This window comes from Dinoponera quadriceps, unplaced genomic scaffold (genome assembly GCF_001313825.1).
Source record: "Dinoponera quadriceps isolate SergipeBrazil2010 unplaced genomic scaffold, ASM131382v1 scaffold1852, whole genome shotgun sequence".
Classification (NCBI taxonomy): Eukaryota; Metazoa; Arthropoda; class Insecta; order Hymenoptera; family Formicidae; genus Dinoponera; species Dinoponera quadriceps.
Window position 1 is genome coordinate 148948 of NW_014556131.1, and position 18917 is coordinate 167864.

The 18917-nt window shown below is 42.4% G+C and overlaps 3 protein-coding genes across 3 annotated transcripts; 2 read left to right on the top strand and 1 right to left on the bottom strand.

The window, feature by feature from the left end:
* Positions 1 to 854: 854 nt before the first annotated feature.
* Positions 855 to 9835, bottom strand: LOC106746919 (protein big brother-like). Its single transcript, XM_014624066.1, has 4 exons — positions 9460 to 9835; positions 8266 to 8457; positions 1963 to 2328; positions 855 to 1393 (listed from the first exon to the last, which is right to left on the bottom strand). Exons 1-4 carry the CDS (start codon positions 9634 to 9636, stop codon positions 1337 to 1339), a joined length of 792 nt encoding a protein of 263 aa, XP_014479552.1. The 5' UTR covers positions 9637 to 9835; the 3' UTR covers positions 855 to 1336.
* A 1791-nt stretch (positions 9836 to 11626) lies between these two features.
* LOC106746876 lies at positions 11627 to 12624 on the top strand. Its single transcript, XM_014623996.1, has 3 exons — positions 11627 to 11661; positions 11748 to 11950; positions 12308 to 12624. The coding sequence occupies exons 2-3, from the start codon at positions 11768 to 11770 to the stop codon at positions 12536 to 12538; spliced, it is 414 nt and encodes a 137-aa protein (XP_014479482.1). The 5' UTR covers positions 11627 to 11661; positions 11748 to 11767; the 3' UTR covers positions 12539 to 12624.
* A 1026-nt stretch (positions 12625 to 13650) lies between these two features.
* LOC106746912 (homocysteine-responsive endoplasmic reticulum-resident ubiquitin-like domain member 2 protein) lies at positions 13651 to 16260 on the top strand. Its single transcript, XM_014624057.1, has 4 exons — positions 13651 to 14127; positions 14806 to 15164; positions 15243 to 15569; positions 15728 to 16260. The coding sequence occupies exons 1-4, from the start codon at positions 13993 to 13995 to the stop codon at positions 16002 to 16004; spliced, it is 1098 nt and encodes a 365-aa protein (XP_014479543.1). The 5' UTR covers positions 13651 to 13992; the 3' UTR covers positions 16005 to 16260.
* Positions 16261 to 18917: the final 2657 nt, after the last annotated feature.

The window sequence follows — 18917 nt, forward strand, 5'->3', positions numbered from 1 at the left end:
AATCAAGGAAACTTTATTTATTTTCGGTATGCTAGATGCGGTCGCGATTTTAATTAGCGAATTTTTAGCATTGCAAAAGATATCTGTCATCGAAACGTTTCATTCCTCTCGAACGAATCCTGGCGTAAAGCATATCGCTTGAGACAATAAAGCCGATGCGATAGGGAGATCGTTGCAGTGCACGATCCGATTTGACGAGATCAGGATAATGCCTCTGGATTGCTGTGCGCTCCGATGCCCGACGGGGTTCTTCCTGAAAAGACGATGGAAGGGCTCATCACCCTCCTATCCCGTCGCTGCGCAAATACACGCAGGATCAAGACGCATTAACGGCGACGGTAATGACGATTGTGTTGCGATTCAATCGTCATGAGCGTCAAATCGTGTCTAGCGTTTTAAGTTACGTTTAAATATAAAATAAAAAATCAATTATATAGAGAGTATAAATGTATGAAAAATGAATTGTATAACAATCAACAGGGAGCCATCGAAACCTGGTGAAAGATATACGCGTCTCGAGTTCGATTTATTTACCGTATCTTTGCTAATTCGATCGTCAACTAAGTTTTTACGCAATTAACGGAAATCAGGCCGGCGATCAACAAATCGTTAAACGAATAGCAGGTTTCAAAGTCAATTTTCTGATAATTATATCGCGCGTCAAACCTGAGGATCACCCACATATCAATTCGAAGACTGGATCTCTCGGAGTGGCGTCATTATATTTCTATATCTATATTATTTATATTTATTACGTTTTCGTCTATCTATTTCATATATTTATTTATATTTTATTTTCCATTTTATTTCGGTGCGAACGAAGAGAAGAGGATAGAACGAACGAAGCGGAGGAAGAATCCGAACGCAAATGTCGATCTTTAATTTATAAACTCTTTACAAATATGTACAATGTAACAAAAAGATTTTGCGACGACGTTCACATGCTCAACTGAAAGGTAAAACATAAAGGTAAACGCATACGCAACGATCCACACTGACTCATACTCATTTAGCGCTGAACGCGGAGGAATCGTCGTGATTCATGCATTTCGTCAATGACGAGCCGCCGCGCCGTGACGTAATCATCGTCATCACGGCCGTTTTTTCTTCTGTCGATTGGACGTAGCGATACATTCGCGAAGAGATATTTTCACGAGAGCGAAAGGCAACGCGTAGATTATACTCGTCTCTCTCTCTCTCTCTCTCTCTCTATATTCACAAACAGGCAAGTCGGCGAAATCATCAGTCGTACCATTTGCTTCGTTATTTTTCTCGATATTCGGATCAGACGTCACTTCGACGTTCGCTTGATGAGAATCTCTCGTGGATATTGAGATTAACGAGAAACCGACAAATTGAAATTGAAATCCGGTGTGTATCTGTACCCGTAAATCTGAAAACAAACCAAACGATATGAACGTGACACGTAAAAGCAATTCAATTAAGATTGGGTTTGATTAATTCGACTCGACTTTCTTTTTTTTTTTCGACTGATTTTTCTCGCGTAGCATTCTCATTCAAGTCACACCGGAGACGAGTGGTCGTGTTGGTGCGATCGTTCGCGCGATTTTTCATCGGCATGTCACCTGTCGCGTTATCAAGACACGTTCTCGTCGAGCGGACTCGTCATCGCATCTTATATAATATATATATATATATATATATATATATATATATATATATATANTACAAGATCTGCTCAGTGGCATTTCCGTCTCGATAAACACGCGGGATTATCGGACGGAAATCCCGCCACATGAGTCATCTCTGAATGCATATACATATATATATATATATATATATATATCTATATTGAAAAATATGCTCGAGTAAGCATCTTCCTCATACTAGTCAGCATATTCCAGAAGGATTTATTCCCATAAATACAATACAATACAATCATCGGGGGTGGTGGTCGGGCGGCGGCGGCTTGCACGGGCCTCAGTAGGCCCGCAGTCGTACCTCCATCTCGGCGTCCTGACGGTGCGGCAGGTGGGACTCGATGGCGGCGGCGGTGGCACCGGTGGCGACTGCGCCGCTCACGTGCCGGCTGTGATGGCCGTGGTGATGGTGGTGGCCGTGGTGATCGTGGTAATGGTTGAGATGCGGTGGCTGCGCGGCACCGCTCCGGTAGGCCCGCTGCTTCTCCTCGAAGTCGCGCAGCCGTTGATTATACCGTTCGAGCTGTTCGCGTAGCAGCGCGTCCTCCTCGGCCGCGCGTTCCTCATCGTATTCCAGACAGCCGACCCCGTCCAATCGTTCCAGGTCGATCCACCCACGCCACCTCACACATACACCGTTCATGATCAGGTGCGAGCGTAGATGCACCTGAAACACACCGCGTCGCCAGATAACGCGATTATCTATGCATGCATTAAAGAAACATTGGGAGTAACAAACCGAGTCTCAGGATCACGTGAATTTTGTCGCACAAACTGCTGATCGAGTGGAATAAGAATCGAATCGCATCCAACGAGAGAGAGAAAGAGAGAGAGAGAGAGAGAGAGACCACGAGAAAAAAGTAGAAGAATCCATCTCCAAACCGTTCAAAATTTAATGAAAAAAAGTGAAAATTTTCCCCCCAAAATTTGTATGAGATCGACAATTCTCATGTGGAAATTTGAATCGCAAAATTTAGTCAACGATACCAGAGTTGAAATTTCGACGCTACTTTAACACTCTTAAGAATAGTTTGGGTCCACGTATAAATGACCTGTTAGTAAAACTTACTCTGACGATGCTACACTTGTCAACTTTTCGTCTTTTGTTAACTCTGTTGAACTTGTTGAACTTTGAATTCTACAGATTTAATATTTAATATTAATGCTACCTTGAAGCTAGAAATGTTCTTGATATGTTTCGATTATTAAATTCACATATAATTTTATGCGCATTATTATAAATACATTATCAAATTATATTCATTATAATCATATTTTTACGCTAAAAATAGCGAAGACAGAAATTCAAAAACATCATCATGGTCCAAATAAAAGTAAATTATATTATTAAAATTGCACATTTACACATTTTTTGCCATCTTAACTCCTACTGTGTCGTAGAATTAAAGGTTTAACATAAAGGATCAAAATTTCAACTCGGATATTCTTGAAATTTCTTGAAGCGAATCTCATTTTCCCAAGAGCTCGTCGCTCGTGATCGACCGTTCGCGGTTTGGACGTCTCAATCTTTCTTTTTCCGAAATTTGCCGGCCCCGTCGTGAATCGTAGGAAGGACTCCATTATGAGCCACGAGCCGCAAGTTTCAATCACGTCCTGTTCGTTCTCTCTCGGTCAACACACTCCTTATTTCCGCGCGGAGCGATTACGCAGATTGGAAGGTACCGGGAGAGAGAGCCTTCGCGGTCCACCTCGAGGGGGGGGNTGAAATTGAGAGGTGAGGCCGCGCTCTCGCAGCCCTCGTAAGAAATCAATTACGAGCGAAAGTAACTCTCGTCGATAGTTGGCTCCATCCTCAAGCCGTAAAAGCCGCTGGCGTATAGTATGCTATTATCTCTCGGTTCGTTATAATCTTTATATAACAGGGAGATCCGGAAATATTTCGAAAAAATGCGTCGAGATATACTTTAATTAAGTTAAACGCGTCGTAACTCCTGACAAAATTGAAGAGGATCAGCCGTGAGACGTAAAAAGAAATAAGATGCATTATTTTATATTAATATATATTATATGATNGCGGCTCGTTGACCCGAAGGCGAAATCGACGTTACGTCTCGTTACATTCTTTCACGTTGTGGCAGCTTACAGCTGCGCCGTCGACAATGCACCGCGGGGCGCATTTTTATGCAGTAATAATCGAGCCGCGGGGTGCGACGATGAGTAACGAGGTCTTAAACGTTTCGATAATCGAATCGACCTCGAAGGGCTCGATCGTCGTTCCCGAACTACTATCCGAAATACGTGTCCTGCCTCTTTCATCGTATCATTGAAATATGTCACTTTTTTTATATTTCGATGAAACGTCAAGTGAGAATAATTATTAAGCAAACGGATAAATTCCCATGTTCGGGATGAAACGCGCTCAATCACCGCAAACATGACGTGACAAAAAACGTTTCCTCCGAGGATAAGGCGGAAAGTTTTACTCTCTCGTGCAATCTTATACATATTAATGCGTCTCCAGGTAAAACGGAACGCACGGAATCATCGCGCGCTGAATCTTACGCGAGCTGCATATTAACTCGAGTCTGAGCGAGCGCGAGCGAGTGATAACGTCGGGAAATACGTCAACGATATTCACGTGCATGCACACGCTTTATGGTATTTCCTCATAAGAGCAATAATAATATTCGCAGACCTGACTATTTTTATCTATCCCGGTAAACGTTTCAATTCGTACAATTAATGTGATATCTTGCGATGTGAAGAATTATTAACTTATCCCGTCAGTAAGCATCACATCGTGGTTTCGTTTCCAACATTTCGTTAAGCTCATTTCGCTTCTTCAGAGTGCACGGAGGAAAATAATTCACTGGCACTAGCAAATTTTTGTGCTATCGCAGCAAAATCCGTCAGTTATTATGTGAACAGCGGAACGATTTATTAAGACTAACTGTCATTTACCGAATTATTTTGTTGTAAAAACAACTCAGTAAATATAGAGAAACACTATTTTGTTCTAACAGGAAAATTAATATATTCCAAAGACAAGTTTACTATCGCGACAAATATCCAATAACGACGATGTTTCGCTAGCAGCAACAAAATTATTTTTTTCCGTGTGAGGGACGACCCGAAACTTATTGTACTTATTACTTATTGTACAGTTGCTTCCCTTTTGATATCCGGATATCAACGAGTCGCTCTAATGACGTCGCGAGACGAATCATCGAGACATGTATATTCCGAGAGCGAGAACTCACGAGGCTCGTAAAAAGGTCGACACGAAAGAGAGAAAGAAAGAAACGGACGGACTACATCCGACTTCGTCATTAGTCATCGTCTCCCTCCTCGTTCTCACGACGAAGCAAGAACAGTAGGACACATTTGTTTTTCTCCTTCTTCCGCGCACGGGCGTGACCGACCATTATTATTATTACCGTCGCACAATATCGCCGGGCGATATTTAAGGTGTGTAACCCTTTCTGATTTGCATTAGCGGCGAGCGCCGGCGGGGGTAAAAAAAAACGCGAAGAGGAAAAAAGGAAAGCGAAACGAGCAACGAAGAGCCGCGACGACGAGAAGTGAAGGGGTTGCAGCAGCAACCGGGGCGAGCGGCCGGCTATTTTCACGGGTCCTTTTGTTTTTCGGTAGGCGTCGCCGCGGCGCCTTTTTGCGCTCCGGCCGGGTCCGTCCACTGCAGAAGAGCGCCCCGGCACATTCGTCAACGATATCCCGACAGAAAGGACGACGCGAGCGATGAGGGGCATACGGTCAGCATGGCGCGTCTTTTGTTCCCCCCCTCCTCCCCCTCCCCCCTCTCGTGGGGTCCAGTTTTGCGCGTTCATTTTTTACGATGCGAAGCGCGCGCATCGTCGTTGACAATCCACTTCCCGTACTATAAATTTTGACCTTCTTTTTCCTCTTCTCTCTCTCTCTCTCTCTCTCTCTCTAAGGATTATCGAAAATGGCCGTTGTAAATGTTTTTCTTTTCTTTCTCTAAATTCTTGCAGTGAAATCTTATTCAAAACGAGAGAGAAAAGTAAGGATAATTTCATTCGAAGCATAGTGAAAATACTTGCCGCTCGAAATCGCAAAATTCAAGCTTAGAAGTTAGTGGATTTTGATTTTATACCAACGAATGTTTCAACCAATTAGAGTGAACACATTTCCGACGGTAATTTCGCTCCTCAGTTTCGAATGAAATGATTCATCTGCTTTCCGAGTGAAATTTCGCTCTAAAGAAGTTTAGGGAGTACGAAAGATGGCAGATAATTGGAATGATCGGCGCTTAGAATATTCACACGGCTCCGGGGATTCGGATTTCGAAATCTCGCTCGTCGAATTGGAAGGTAAAAGATTTCCTCGGATAATGCCCCCGAGTCTTCCGTGCGACGAGGGGTTAAATATCTCGACTGTTATCGCCGCACGCGCGCTCCTCTTTATCGCGCGAATCTCTCCCTTAATTATTGCGTCGCGACGGGACACATCAGCGGCACAATGCGCGCACGTGTGGCCGCGCGCCCGCTCTTTCATTCCCTCTCGCTCATTGTCCATTAAAACAAAAAAACAGAGGCCGCGGGTCGTCCTGCGAAAACAACGCGTGCTCGTACGCGGAATCCTAATGAATCGCTTCCGTTTCGTGCCTCTAACGAGGAGACACTCGACGAGAGAAAGAGACTCTGCGAGTACTCCAAACAAACAAAATAACAAAATAGAATATTTGTCCAGAGTAGACGGAAAAATTCAGTTCGGCTGAATTTATCCAGTGAACGAATCAAACGCGTTTCAGTTGAGGAAAATAGAATTTCCGGTTGTGAGAATCGACTCATAAGAGTCCGTTTCCAAGCCATTGTTAAATTTATTTAACAGAAAATGGAACTCTTCTACAAATTTGTCTCAAATTATCTGAAACCCGTACTTTTGGGATTACTTTTGGGATTTCAAATTCAATATTGCAGGTAACGTCGATCAAATCGCGTGTAAATCACCGGCGAGGTAGAGACGCAGGTCACTGAGAATCTTCTGAGAAAAAAAGAAGGTAAATGCGGCGGGGGCTGCAGAGAAGATTTCGGGGCTTTTCGTTCGCCCTTTGCAAGACTGCGGAGATTTACGAGCCATTATGTACCAAATGACTGCACGAGGCATCGAAGCATCTGGTCTCAGCGGCGTTCGATGGATTTTGAGAGCGCTAATTGGTACGGCGCATTACTAACTAACGGGCGCAGCTTTTGCTCTATTCGACAGTAATAGAAAATTTATCCCGTTTCTCCGATACTTCGGCAATATTTCTAAAGGTATACAGAATATTCTACATTTATTATTCGGTCTTAAATTACACGAGATAAAACAAAAGTGGACTTTTTGCACGTATTAAACTCGAGGAAGTGAAATATAGGTGTTAAAATTACACCGTGAGAAAATTATTTCGTATTTTCGTGACTATAATTGCGTAGTAAGATAATTATAGTCGGGAAAATAATTTTTACAGTAAAAAGTGCTATTGTAAAGTTGACGACCGCAATCTTTATACTCATATTGCAACTGCTACTTTTGAAATAAATATAGTTGACGTCGAAAATTACTATAAAAATTTAATTTTTTCAGTGTACGTTTACCAAGAGGGCAATTACCTGGGAAAAGTTACGGTCGAGAACGCTGCTGCATCGAGCAATCTTCGCACTTTTTTTTACCGTGCGAAATAACGTGCGATACGAAGCGGCATTCCCGTAAAGATGAGCGCGCGCATTTTGCAAAATGGCGTCGCGACGCTATCGATCGCGATGGCGAGGCGTCGGCCGTGACGCCCGCGTATCAGATTGCGGTACTTCGCCCTTAAAAACTTAACCTCGATTGCAATTGTATTTTTTCGCGAAAAATTCCGAGGATAATTTTCGCCCAAAATCTGATCGCCAATTGATCGCAAAGACAATCGTCAATTAATAAAAAAGACTGTTGTTCTAAAACGACTAAAAATATTCTCTCGTTCTCTTTTTACAATCTATATTTAAAATTTCAACCAGTCAAGTGTTACCTGCTCCATTTGATTAAAATGCACAGAATTACTGAAAATTGCTTTTACTAGGAATTATTAATAGAAATTAATTAATTTCTGCTGGCAGTCTTACCATCGATTAGATCGTCGATGTTGTTGATCGATCCATCCCCACATTCGAATCCTCAAGATCGACGGTACATACAACAAAATCTCGGTTCCCATTTCTAAAATTGGACGCGCCTCAATAGCAAAATAGGTAAAGTCGCTCGATGAGCGTAGAACACGCAGATAAATCACGTCGTTACGACGAAAACGGGACTCCCGCGTAGAGGTCCCGGCGACCGGATGTCGGTGTCATTTTGGCGCCATTGTCCGACAAGGGTCGGCCAGTGGATACTAAATTGTAGACGCGCGCGTGGAAGGTAAACGTTGTTAAGGGTCTGGCCCGTGAACGGCCTCTAATTTGCCGGTTCGAGACGACCTAATTGCGATCGCGCGTCCAAGTGGCGTTCCGAGAGATTCAAGAGTTGCCGCGAGTCGATGAGTTTAACGAAACTTCGCGCGTAAATCTTACGGCATCGACGATTTTCCGATTATGATGTGTTCGCAAGGATTATAATCGTTTGAAAAGAAGGGGGAGAAACTCACCTTGCCATGCTCTTTGTCGAAGTCGCAGTCGCAAGGATCAACGGGGTAATTTCCGGATGCTCCGCCGAAGACAAGCTGAAGATTGGTGCCCGTCGCGGCAAACGCAATCTCCGTGTGGCCTTCCCGACAGCCATTTTGAAATCGTACTTGTCGCTCTTCCATCGGCCGATCTCTGTAGCCCGTGTATCTCACCTTCAACAAAGAAGATAAAAGGAAGCGGTAATATTTTGATGGAAGATACACAACCGCCGGATCGGTCACATAGGTCGACCGTTGTGCTCGCTATTTACATATCGACTTGAGGCAAGTTTCATTTAACGTGATCGTGAGCATATTTCGTTCTATATTTGTTTCTCCCGCATGTTAAACGATGTTTGCGATCCTCGCGAGCGTTAAGCGAAGCCTCTGTCCTTGCTTGAACTTGCTCGAAGATTCCTTGCTTCGGAGAAAATGAATCCTTCGGATTTTCCGTTGTTCCAGATCGCCGAGTTTCCACGCAATTAAAATAATTATGAAACGAAGCGAAGTGCCAGTCGGTCGAGCGACGCTCGTCCGAAGGCTAGACATTCAATTCGTGGAAAAGACGACATTCCTGCGGCATGATGATTTCGCGTGTTCCAGGTGATTCCAGGCGCAACGATTCTCTCCGAAATCGCCGGATCTCGCCGCGCTGTATCACGAAAGAGACGTTCAACTCGCGACGAGATATGGGCCGAAAAGTCATCAGAGAAGGAGAGAGCGAGCGAATTCCGGGGAGGAAATTTCGTAAGAATTGATTCTCGGAATTAACGTCACGCGAAGTCAAGTGCGGACTTTACGGCCGAACTACGAATGATGATCACAAATTGATCTGTATTATATAATAGTCATTAAGATCACACGGTGATGTAACAGAATGATAGCTGAGTCATTAATTAAAGTTTGGTCACACGATATTCATTGTAATCGACCGGAAAGCTCTCATCTCCTCCGACAGCACTTTATCCGACGGGACGTCCTTAGGACGTAGAAACATCTTTAGGGCATCCCTCAAATCGGAACATCTCGCGTGAGAAAAGTTTCAAATAACGACCGACCGGATCTTCAACTTTCGCGTGAGCAAAGAACCGCCGAAATATTCATCCAATGCGTTCCTCTCCCCGTTTTCCCTTTTTTTCACCTTTCAAGAAATTCTACTATTTCGGACGGACTCACCTCGCTCTCGCGGCTCAGCCTCCTGAAGAGCTCGTCGCTCTCGAACTTTGCTTTCTGGTCCGGCACAACGCGAGGCATCTTGAAGACTAACCGCGGGGGCCGAGGTTGCTCGTACAAACCCATGCCGTCGAACGGCAGGACGCCGACTCCGGCGTGCTCGCTCATCGCGTGCATCATCTTGACTGCCGAGAACGGAACAAAGAGGGGCAATAACTACGACGCCACCTCCTCGTAGACGTCACCAGGTCTTTTGCGCGCACTCGGATTGCGCTTCTCACGGAACAATTCGAAGGCACACTTCGTGGACACGAGAGGGGTCAAGATCTCCCTTGAGAAGAGAACACTCGCCTGGTCCCCGGATCTGCACGGTCCGACACCACGGTGGAAACTGGAGGAGAGTTCGGACGTCGGAAATGTGCGCGCGGAATCCCCGCGCGGACTCTCGCGTGCCCGAGAACCCGACACGCCCCGGACCGCCCCGTAATCCCCACCCTTCGTCGTGGCTGAATCACGGGCTTTTCCATCGTCCATCCAGCTACCCGGGCTGCGGAGGTAGTTAACGACAGTGAAAGCTGTTTCGCGATATTTGAGTCGATTTGCAGAAAGTAACGCTCGTCACGAGCCGTGAATAATGTAACCGTCAGTCTTGTCCTTTTGATCGCCAACGTGAGACCGAAACGTCTTTGTACTGTCAAGGCTGTCAAATTGCCATAGACGTAAATTTAAGCTTAAGAAGGACCGACGAGGATATTTGCCGATTGATTTTCCAGCTTAAGTTCACGTTCTAATTTATGTTACGATGAAAATTTTTTATTTTGCTAAGTTCCTGTACATATAATTCGCACTCTCTTTTTCATTCAGATTCTCATTGGCCCGTTTTGATCCGACCGATCGACCCATTTTTTTTAGATTACTGCATTCTGCGGCACGTCACACACAGTAGAAATTTTGTGTTAAAAACGATCCACTGAAACTTTGCGTTACTCTGACAAGGTGAATATGTCAAAAAGTAATATATATATTAACAAGATATGTTAACATTATATCTGTGTATTTTTTAACATAAAATTAAGATAACACTTCAGTCGGTCGTTTTTAACACGAAACTTTTTATCGTGCATAACGACTCGTACGAGTTCGCATTCTGTATGACAATACGAGGGATGCACCGTCGATGTAATATAATATAGCAAGACTGGCGATGACCCCTTACGGATATAGCAAGTACGTGTCGCAAACAGAGAGAAGGAAAGAAGGGAATGCCCATTTTGAGGTGCTGCCGGATACTGCCTCCGCTTAGGCTTAGGTATAACACTCCCTCGGTTGTGTACCCTTGAAAGAAGAGGTCTTTATCGTCTCTCTCGAGTGGCTCGCGGGGCTCGTTCATTCGGGCGCATTATTGTCCAAGATTCATGCGATTACGATCGACAACCTTCCGTAAGCGCGATTGCCACTACTAGTGCAAAGATATTTATCCTTCTTCCTCTCGTGCAGCTTTCGGAGAGAGAGAGAGAAAGAGAGAGACACACTAACGTTTTTCGGTTTTGTCGTTAATCCCGTTGTCCCGTCGTACATTTTCCACGCTTGCTATAACATTGTGACAAGAAACTGAAGAAAATAGATGTTTCGCGGTTTCCTCGCTGCCTGTTAGGCTCAGAAATTATTTGTTATCGTTTAATTGTTTACTATTATTTATATAAAACAAAATACCATTAAATTTCTCGTTCGACATTTCTTCAACGTATCTTTTCAGGTACATCGATAAAAACATGAAAAATCGTATTTTCCTCCGAGGGAATGTTATATAGGCTCTGACAGCCGTTTTTCAAGAGCGAAATAGAAACTAGGTATGTCATTAGTTTTGCTTGAATGAATAGCAAGCGTGGCAAACGGGATTTCACGCTCGCGCCTCGTCGAGAGAGACAAATCTCCGCCTCTTGCCGTGCGTCATTGGTCCAGCAACTTCGCCAATCGCGCCGTCGGGTCTCCGCGGACGAAGGGAGAAATGCACACGTGTTGCACGCACACGCTTGCACATTGTCGTGTGCGTGCGTGTGACACGCCGTTGACTTCGTATGCGCGTGAGTATGCCGTTTGTCATGCGAGAAAGGCGAAAAATATGGCACGAGGCAACGTGAATTCACTTCGCTATGCCGTCTGGCATGAAGAGATTTAGCTCTCCGTCCCTTTTCTCGGCCGGGTGTACGTAAATCGCGTCTTCCTCTTTCAACCTGCACGGAAATATTTTCTGACAGAAAATACTGTTAACTTTCTCTCTTTCTCTAAAGCAGCGACATGAGGATGAAGTATGTTCGCGAGGGCGACGACGATATCGATATCGCGACGCTCCTGTTGCCAGAGAAACTCGGCACTCGAGCTATACAGTGTAAATACTCGCGAAGGTCGAGCAGGTAGGATGTCGAGACGGGAAGGATTACGCGAGGACGAACCGTCCTGGCGTCGCAGAACGTACGAACGTCACCGTTCCAGAGTGAGTACTTGTAATTTCAATAATCATAGACTCGATATCCCAAATGTGGAATAATTCAGGTATACCCCGACATGCCCGGGTAAAAATAATAATAACTCCAGAACATCGGTCACATAACTTCTCCCTAAGACTGAAACGTGAAAAGCGAAAGTTCCAAATGTTTCTTTCAAATTTCCAAATTAGAAAACTTACTCTTTTCACGAGTTCGAAGAGAAAATTCATCACTTCCTGGAGAATGAATCTTCTCTTCGAACTCGTGAAAAGAGTAAATTTTCCAGGTTGAAAACATTTCGAATTTTCATTTTAAACGATAGTCTTGATTTCACCGTATTCCATCGTTTCTCCGTAATTTTCCAGGTAAAGACAGCCAAACCGACAGTGGACGTGAATCCACCGGAGGACAGACCTCATGTCTTCTTCAACGCGAAGAAATCGCAACTGGAGCGCGAACGACAGGCTCGAATCTTGCGGGACAATTTTATTTTGTTGAAGAAACTCCGCGAAATTATGCATCGAAAGCGACAAAACGTCGCGGAGGACATACATCGTGTCCAATGGCAGGAGTCCAGATGCGTGAGGACTCGTTGAAGAAGAAAAACATCGAGGAGGACGTGTCTCGATCGTAAATTATATATGTCCTCTATTTATATCTCTTTGTAACACCAAGGTGTTATAACTCACATACTTTATTCTCCCATATCCATTCAATTTCTGACTGTAACACCGTAAGCAACATGATTCTTTCATCCGGAAAGATTCGTGTGCACTCCTGTCGTGTCTATTTTTAATATGAATTTTTTACGTTAATATATGTGAAATTGCAGTTGAAAATCAGAAACTTGCCTTTCTTTCTTATTATTGCAAATATACGGAGGAATTTAGTTGTTCCCAAGAATTTTTCATACCGTTTCATCCGAAGTTTAGCGCTGGAATAGCAATAACATTGTAGATGTTTCTTTCTTTGATATTTTCTTAAATAACGAGCCGTTATGATGCAAAACCAGACGCTGTAAACGCGACACGTGTATTCAAAAATTCCAGATGGCTCTGCGTCCAATGAATGTCAAGGTTATTATGCAGGATCCACATTACATCCGATACCTATTAGTCCGATATCCAAAAGGAGCCTAAGGTTCCTAGCTAGTAACATTTTTACAATTTGTTATTTGTATCAACCAATCGTGATAAAAAATTTTTGCTCTTTTTGTCCTGATTGGTCAATTAAATGCTACTTTACCCTTCGAATAGGATTTTGGAACGCAGTCCTGAAAACTTTTAATGATCCCGCATCTAGTAAATGGTCGCGTTCAGCAGGACAATTTATTTCACAACTGTTGGAAGTTTTCTGAACTGAGATTAGATTATTCTTTTAGATATAAAAAGGAATAATCCACTATAAATTGTACGGCTCATTTCATTGGCTACGAAGCGTCTTTAGATAAACTTAAGGCTTAAGACTTTAAATATGAGATCCGCTTATGAATACTGGCCGAAGACTTTGGTATACAAAAAGCGGAAACATTTTGCACGCGACAATCAAATTGTTAGTTCTCATAAAAACTGGCTTTATTAACAAACAGTTTAACAGTGCAACTAAAAAGAACGGACCAACTGTCGGGTATCGAGCGAGCAATGTGAATTTCCCATAAGGTTTGTACGCGTGATTTCTCGGACCAATGAGCGATTGCCAGATACACGATTCCGTGACGCTCCAACGCGGGTACACGTAATGCGCGATGTTATTTGGACGATCGGTATCATATGACGTTTGGCGGTGGCGATAATACAGTGTTGGTGGTGCGCGATATCGCGGTGGAATATACGATTTCGTTCAACAGTGCTCTGCGGGTGTCTCGGTAAAGCTTTTTTCCGACGAATTCAAGCGGAGGTGAAGAAAGGAAGCCTCGACAACATCGCCTCATAAGCTCGAGGCGACGACATAGCGAGGACGGATATTGTTAATCTCTGTTGCGCATTTCGTCAACAGAACTGACTCCGTCGCGGGTTAACAAGGTTGACATCCTCCTCCTCCTATCACGAGGATGGCGGACGCCGCCGTTAATCTGATCATAAAGGCGCCGAATCAGCAGATCAAAGACCAAGTGGTGAAATGCGATCTCGGCTGGACGATCGGCCGCCTGAAGGAATACCTGTCCGAAGTTTATCCCAGCAAACCAGTAAGTCGCGTGAAAGTGCTCTCTCCCGTTTCGAGTGAAAGCGCGTTTCTCTTCTGCGAATATCTTCTTTTTATTTCCTCGTTTTACCCCCGCTTTGCCAAACGCGAAGGAAGATCCTCGGAGAGATTGTTTTGTGCTGGCGCGGTGTGACGAGCAGAGCGTTAAATCACTTCCGGATTAAATAACGTCGGGATAATGTAAAGAGCGCATGTATGATGATGTTATTATTGAGTTAAAAATAGTAAAGGCACTTAACGATGTTACTATGTCATCCTAAATTATCACATTGTATGATAAAAAAATCTCTTGAGGAGTGGAACTGTGTCGAAACAGAACATAATGTCATTCGTTTGTTTGCGTTTTTGGATCAGGAGATATGTGTTGACATTTTTATCAGATCTAATATGGTTTCTTTTTATTATACTTTATACATCAATATATTTGATGAGAAGCTTTTCATGAATTTGTTTCGAATAGAATCTCATTATCTATTGGAAATTTTCAAAATTTTATTCAAATTCTTTTCAAATTCTCGCTCAATTTTATCCATCTTTTTATCCATCAATTTCATTTTTTTACATTATTACTTTTGCTATTGTTATTATTTACTGCTGTGGGGCTGTATACTACCAAAAATATTCCAGAAATAACAATTAACATAAGTTCTTGCATTTATAGGAAAGTTCACACCAGAAATTAATATATTCCGGACAACTGCTGAACGATTCAGCACAGTTGAAAGATGTCCTGAGGCAGTGCAGCGATTCGGAAGATCAAGCATACACCGTTCATTTAGTCTGTACACCACAGAAAGCATGGACCGGCAAAGTCACGTCGGATCAAACCACCGAGAATACGGATGTGACAAGAAACATCCATATGAGAACTAACGTTCAGAATCCAAGTCACGAGAACGCTAATGCCACCGCGCAACCTCAACAGATGTACTCACCTCAGCAATACTTTGATCCACAAAATAGTCAACAGTTAGCCTGGATGCAGGCGTACACACATTATTTCACACAGTACATGCAACTGTGAGTGTTTTCTCTTTTTTTCTTCCTTCTTTAACAAGTGTGATCAGAATTTCTGTTATTCTTATTATATTTTCACAGCATGACTGCACAAGGCATACAGTTGCAAGCCAGTGTTCCGTATCTGCAACAGATGAACATTAACACGAACGATACGACTCAAAACACATACACAGCGAATAGTAATAACAACAATAACGTCGGCGACGAACAGGCCCAAGCGGCGGTGGCGCAAGACGCGGCGGACATCAACGCGGGGAATATGGGAGAAGATGCCGCGTTTAATCGCGACTGGTTGGACTTTTTCTACATGTTGTCCAGAATTGTTGTTCTGTTCGGCATAGTGTATTTCTACTCGTCCCCTCTCAGGTTTCTTATCGTCACATTTCTAGGATTTGTGATATACTTGTGAGTACACTCGCTTCTTGATCCTTGATTCTCTGAAACCTACATATCAGTACTTAGATCGCAAAATGTCTAATTTAAAGGCTCGATCCGATATTTTCCCCGTGAATTTTTTTCGCTTCTTTTTCAACAAAATATGACGCGCAATATCCGTTCCATAGGTATCAGGGCGGTTTCTTTAGGGAGCGGGCGATGTTACTGGCGGAGAACAACAATGGTGGTCGCGCGGACAACAACAATCAGGTGCTGCAAAATGAAGTGATGGGACCGCAGGCCGTGCCGCAGCAACAAAACGCTCAAGTGCCAACTGTGCAACCGGAACCACGGACGAACGCCAACGAGAACGAGGAGCAGCGACCAGGCGCTCTCGCCTTCACCTGGACCTTCTTCAGTTCGTTCTTCGCCTCTCTTATTCCGGACCAGCCAAATGTCATTTAATCCTGTCTGGGACCTCTTATCATAAAAGTCGTTAAGGCTTTCCTTTACTTCGCACTTTACGGAATACGTGATATACGAAATTCTAGAGATATTAGACGGTCTGTAGAGTCATAAGCGCTTAAACTCGTGACGAATTTCATACACACACTCCACGAAAGTCTGATCAGTTTTACGAAATACGATTTTTGTAATTAAATATAATATATATATATATGTGTACACACACACACACACACACACACACACACACACACACACACACNTATAAATGTTGATATATACGTGTGTTAGTGATCGGCGTAAAACGCTCAAGATGAGGGACTATTATTATTATGAAAGAAACATTTTCAATGAATACATGTACAGATCATATGCAGGATGTGTCATTATAATCATGAAATATTTTGCCGTTTTAGTATATTCGGAAGATTGATCAGAAAACTCAATACCTTACAATGACTATAAAAATTGAAGTTGACAATTGTGTGCATAAAACGCGTATACGAATCTCCTCGCTTCTGTTATTTTCATCGGTTTAACTCGTGTCTTCTTTCTTTCTTGTATAAGTCTGAACATTCAAATTGTGTGCAATACAGTAATTATTTGGATGTCACTGTGCAATAAGAATGATTGTTCGATTCGTGTCTTGGAAATTAATGTTATCACGACATTTCGGCAACAAAAATTTTCATTTTAATTAAACGCGTTTTATTCTGATTGATATAACTTCTAAAGAATGCCCTAATTAAAATATTTCATTGCAGTTCTGAGGCATTCTGTATATCTAACGTATATATGCGTCGCGTATATATGCAAAAAAAGAACAAACAGTTTAAAAAACAAAATGATGATCATCATATTATATTTGTAGTTATTGAAACTAACTTTTCTTCAAAAAGAGATAGTTAGAATCGTCATCCCAAAGCTGTTAGAATTTACTGTATAAAGAAAATTTTTTATGTTTTTGTAGTATAAATATACAACGAGATAATATATGGTGTATATACACACACACACACATACACACACACACATGCACACATAAATGTAAGAAGCGTATAATTCTCGTAGAGCTTGTATTATATTAAGCGACGATAATGATAAAATAGGCGCTTAAAAATTTTCTTCAAGAGGATTGCAATGGCAATACTGTTATTACACGAAGGTTATTTCTGTGATGTTTAATACGGTTGGATATATTCAGCGTGATAGCCTTGTAAAATATTATCGCGCTTCGTTCATATATATAACTATTATCGATAAAAATAATATATTCAAGGCGGAGGTATTAGTAGTGGAATTGTTAAATTATCGTAATTTTCCTAAATAGTCGCGACGGTCGTCGACGAAGATGAGGGTGTATGTAAAGCGAATAAAACGATTTTTGAAGTCTGTCGTTTAATTACGATACTTATTTAAATTAACACGTTGGATGCGGCTATATATAAAAATCCGTCCCCCGTGGCGTCATATTTCTTTTTTTTTCTTTAATCAACTGAAATATATTTAAAAATAACATGCCATAGAGAAAGAGAGAACGCCTAACTCGATCTAAAAGTCGAGCCCGTACTCAACGTGTTAAGTTAATCACTAATTTAATGCCTTTGCTGTAACGGCATGTCGATTAATATTGAAACAGATCAAAGTCGTCTGGGTGGAAGAATATATAAAATTTTCTTATTAATATGACCATCAACAGATACCATTCGTAAGAAAAGCACATGGAAAATCGATAAATTAATAATTACATGGTAAAACATTTTATGTTACAAACGGTTCACCCCAATTTGAACAAGATTGAAATGTTAAATATGTTAACAAAGTGAATGTGTTAATTTAACATGTTTATATACTTTTTAACATATTCATAGCCTTAGTAATATATCTTTTTCATAAATTGTAGTTAATTGCCATGTTGATGTACCATTATGTCTTTTTAAATCTATAAGCTAGTCGCCACCGACATAGTATTAGACGTAGTATTAGATTGTACAATAACCCGAATTTTTCGGCTAAATTTAAGATTTATCTTAAGAGGAAGTAAAACAAATTTTTCAATCCAAGTATTCGTCGTTGCTTCCTGTAACTTTAAGCTTTTCTTTGGGCAGCTTGTGAATTTTACCCTTGGAAAAATGCTGTATCTTTGGACACGATAAAGTCATCAAGCCAATTTTCGGATCTCATCCACTGATTGGAAATGCATATGTGGACTGGAACAAGTGGTGATCTGAAGGAACTATATCTATTATACACTGGGTGCTGCAAGATGTTTCATCCAAGATACATCACGATGTTTCTTGCCTTAGAAGCAGTGTGTTGTCAACTTCACAGGACATTTTCCTTTGCCAGGAATACGTACGGGCATTGTCGTACCAAGTCAGGCGCAAGTATTGTTTCACCCCGTTCCAACAACTCATAATCACACCATTAACATCCCATCGAAGCAGAGGGGAACCTTCTTTCCGAAACATTTGGGAGCTTTGCGACCGGTGTTGATGGATCGCCGGAAATTATCCATTTGACTTGACGCGGAAGCTATTTCCCTTCGTTTTGAGTCCTCCCCGTCTCGCACAGGCCTTCGGAAATGGTTTGCTGCGTTACCTCTTTCTGCATTGCCGCCGAATTCTCAGCGAGCAGTTGCTCCGAATCATTGTCGCACTTCCGAAGACCATCAGGACGTTTGTTGAACAGACTGAAGTCACCCCTTTTGAACCGTTTGAACCAAAATGCGCATACATCGTACGACACAACACCTTCACCGAGGGAAGAGCAAATCGACTCACACGCTTTGGCAACAGTTTTCCCTTGTTGAAACTCGTACAGAATACAGTGTCGGATATGCACTTTATCTGTTGTCATGTTCAGCGTTACTAAGCTAAGTAGTTTGTTTTTAAAGTTATTTAAAAACAAACA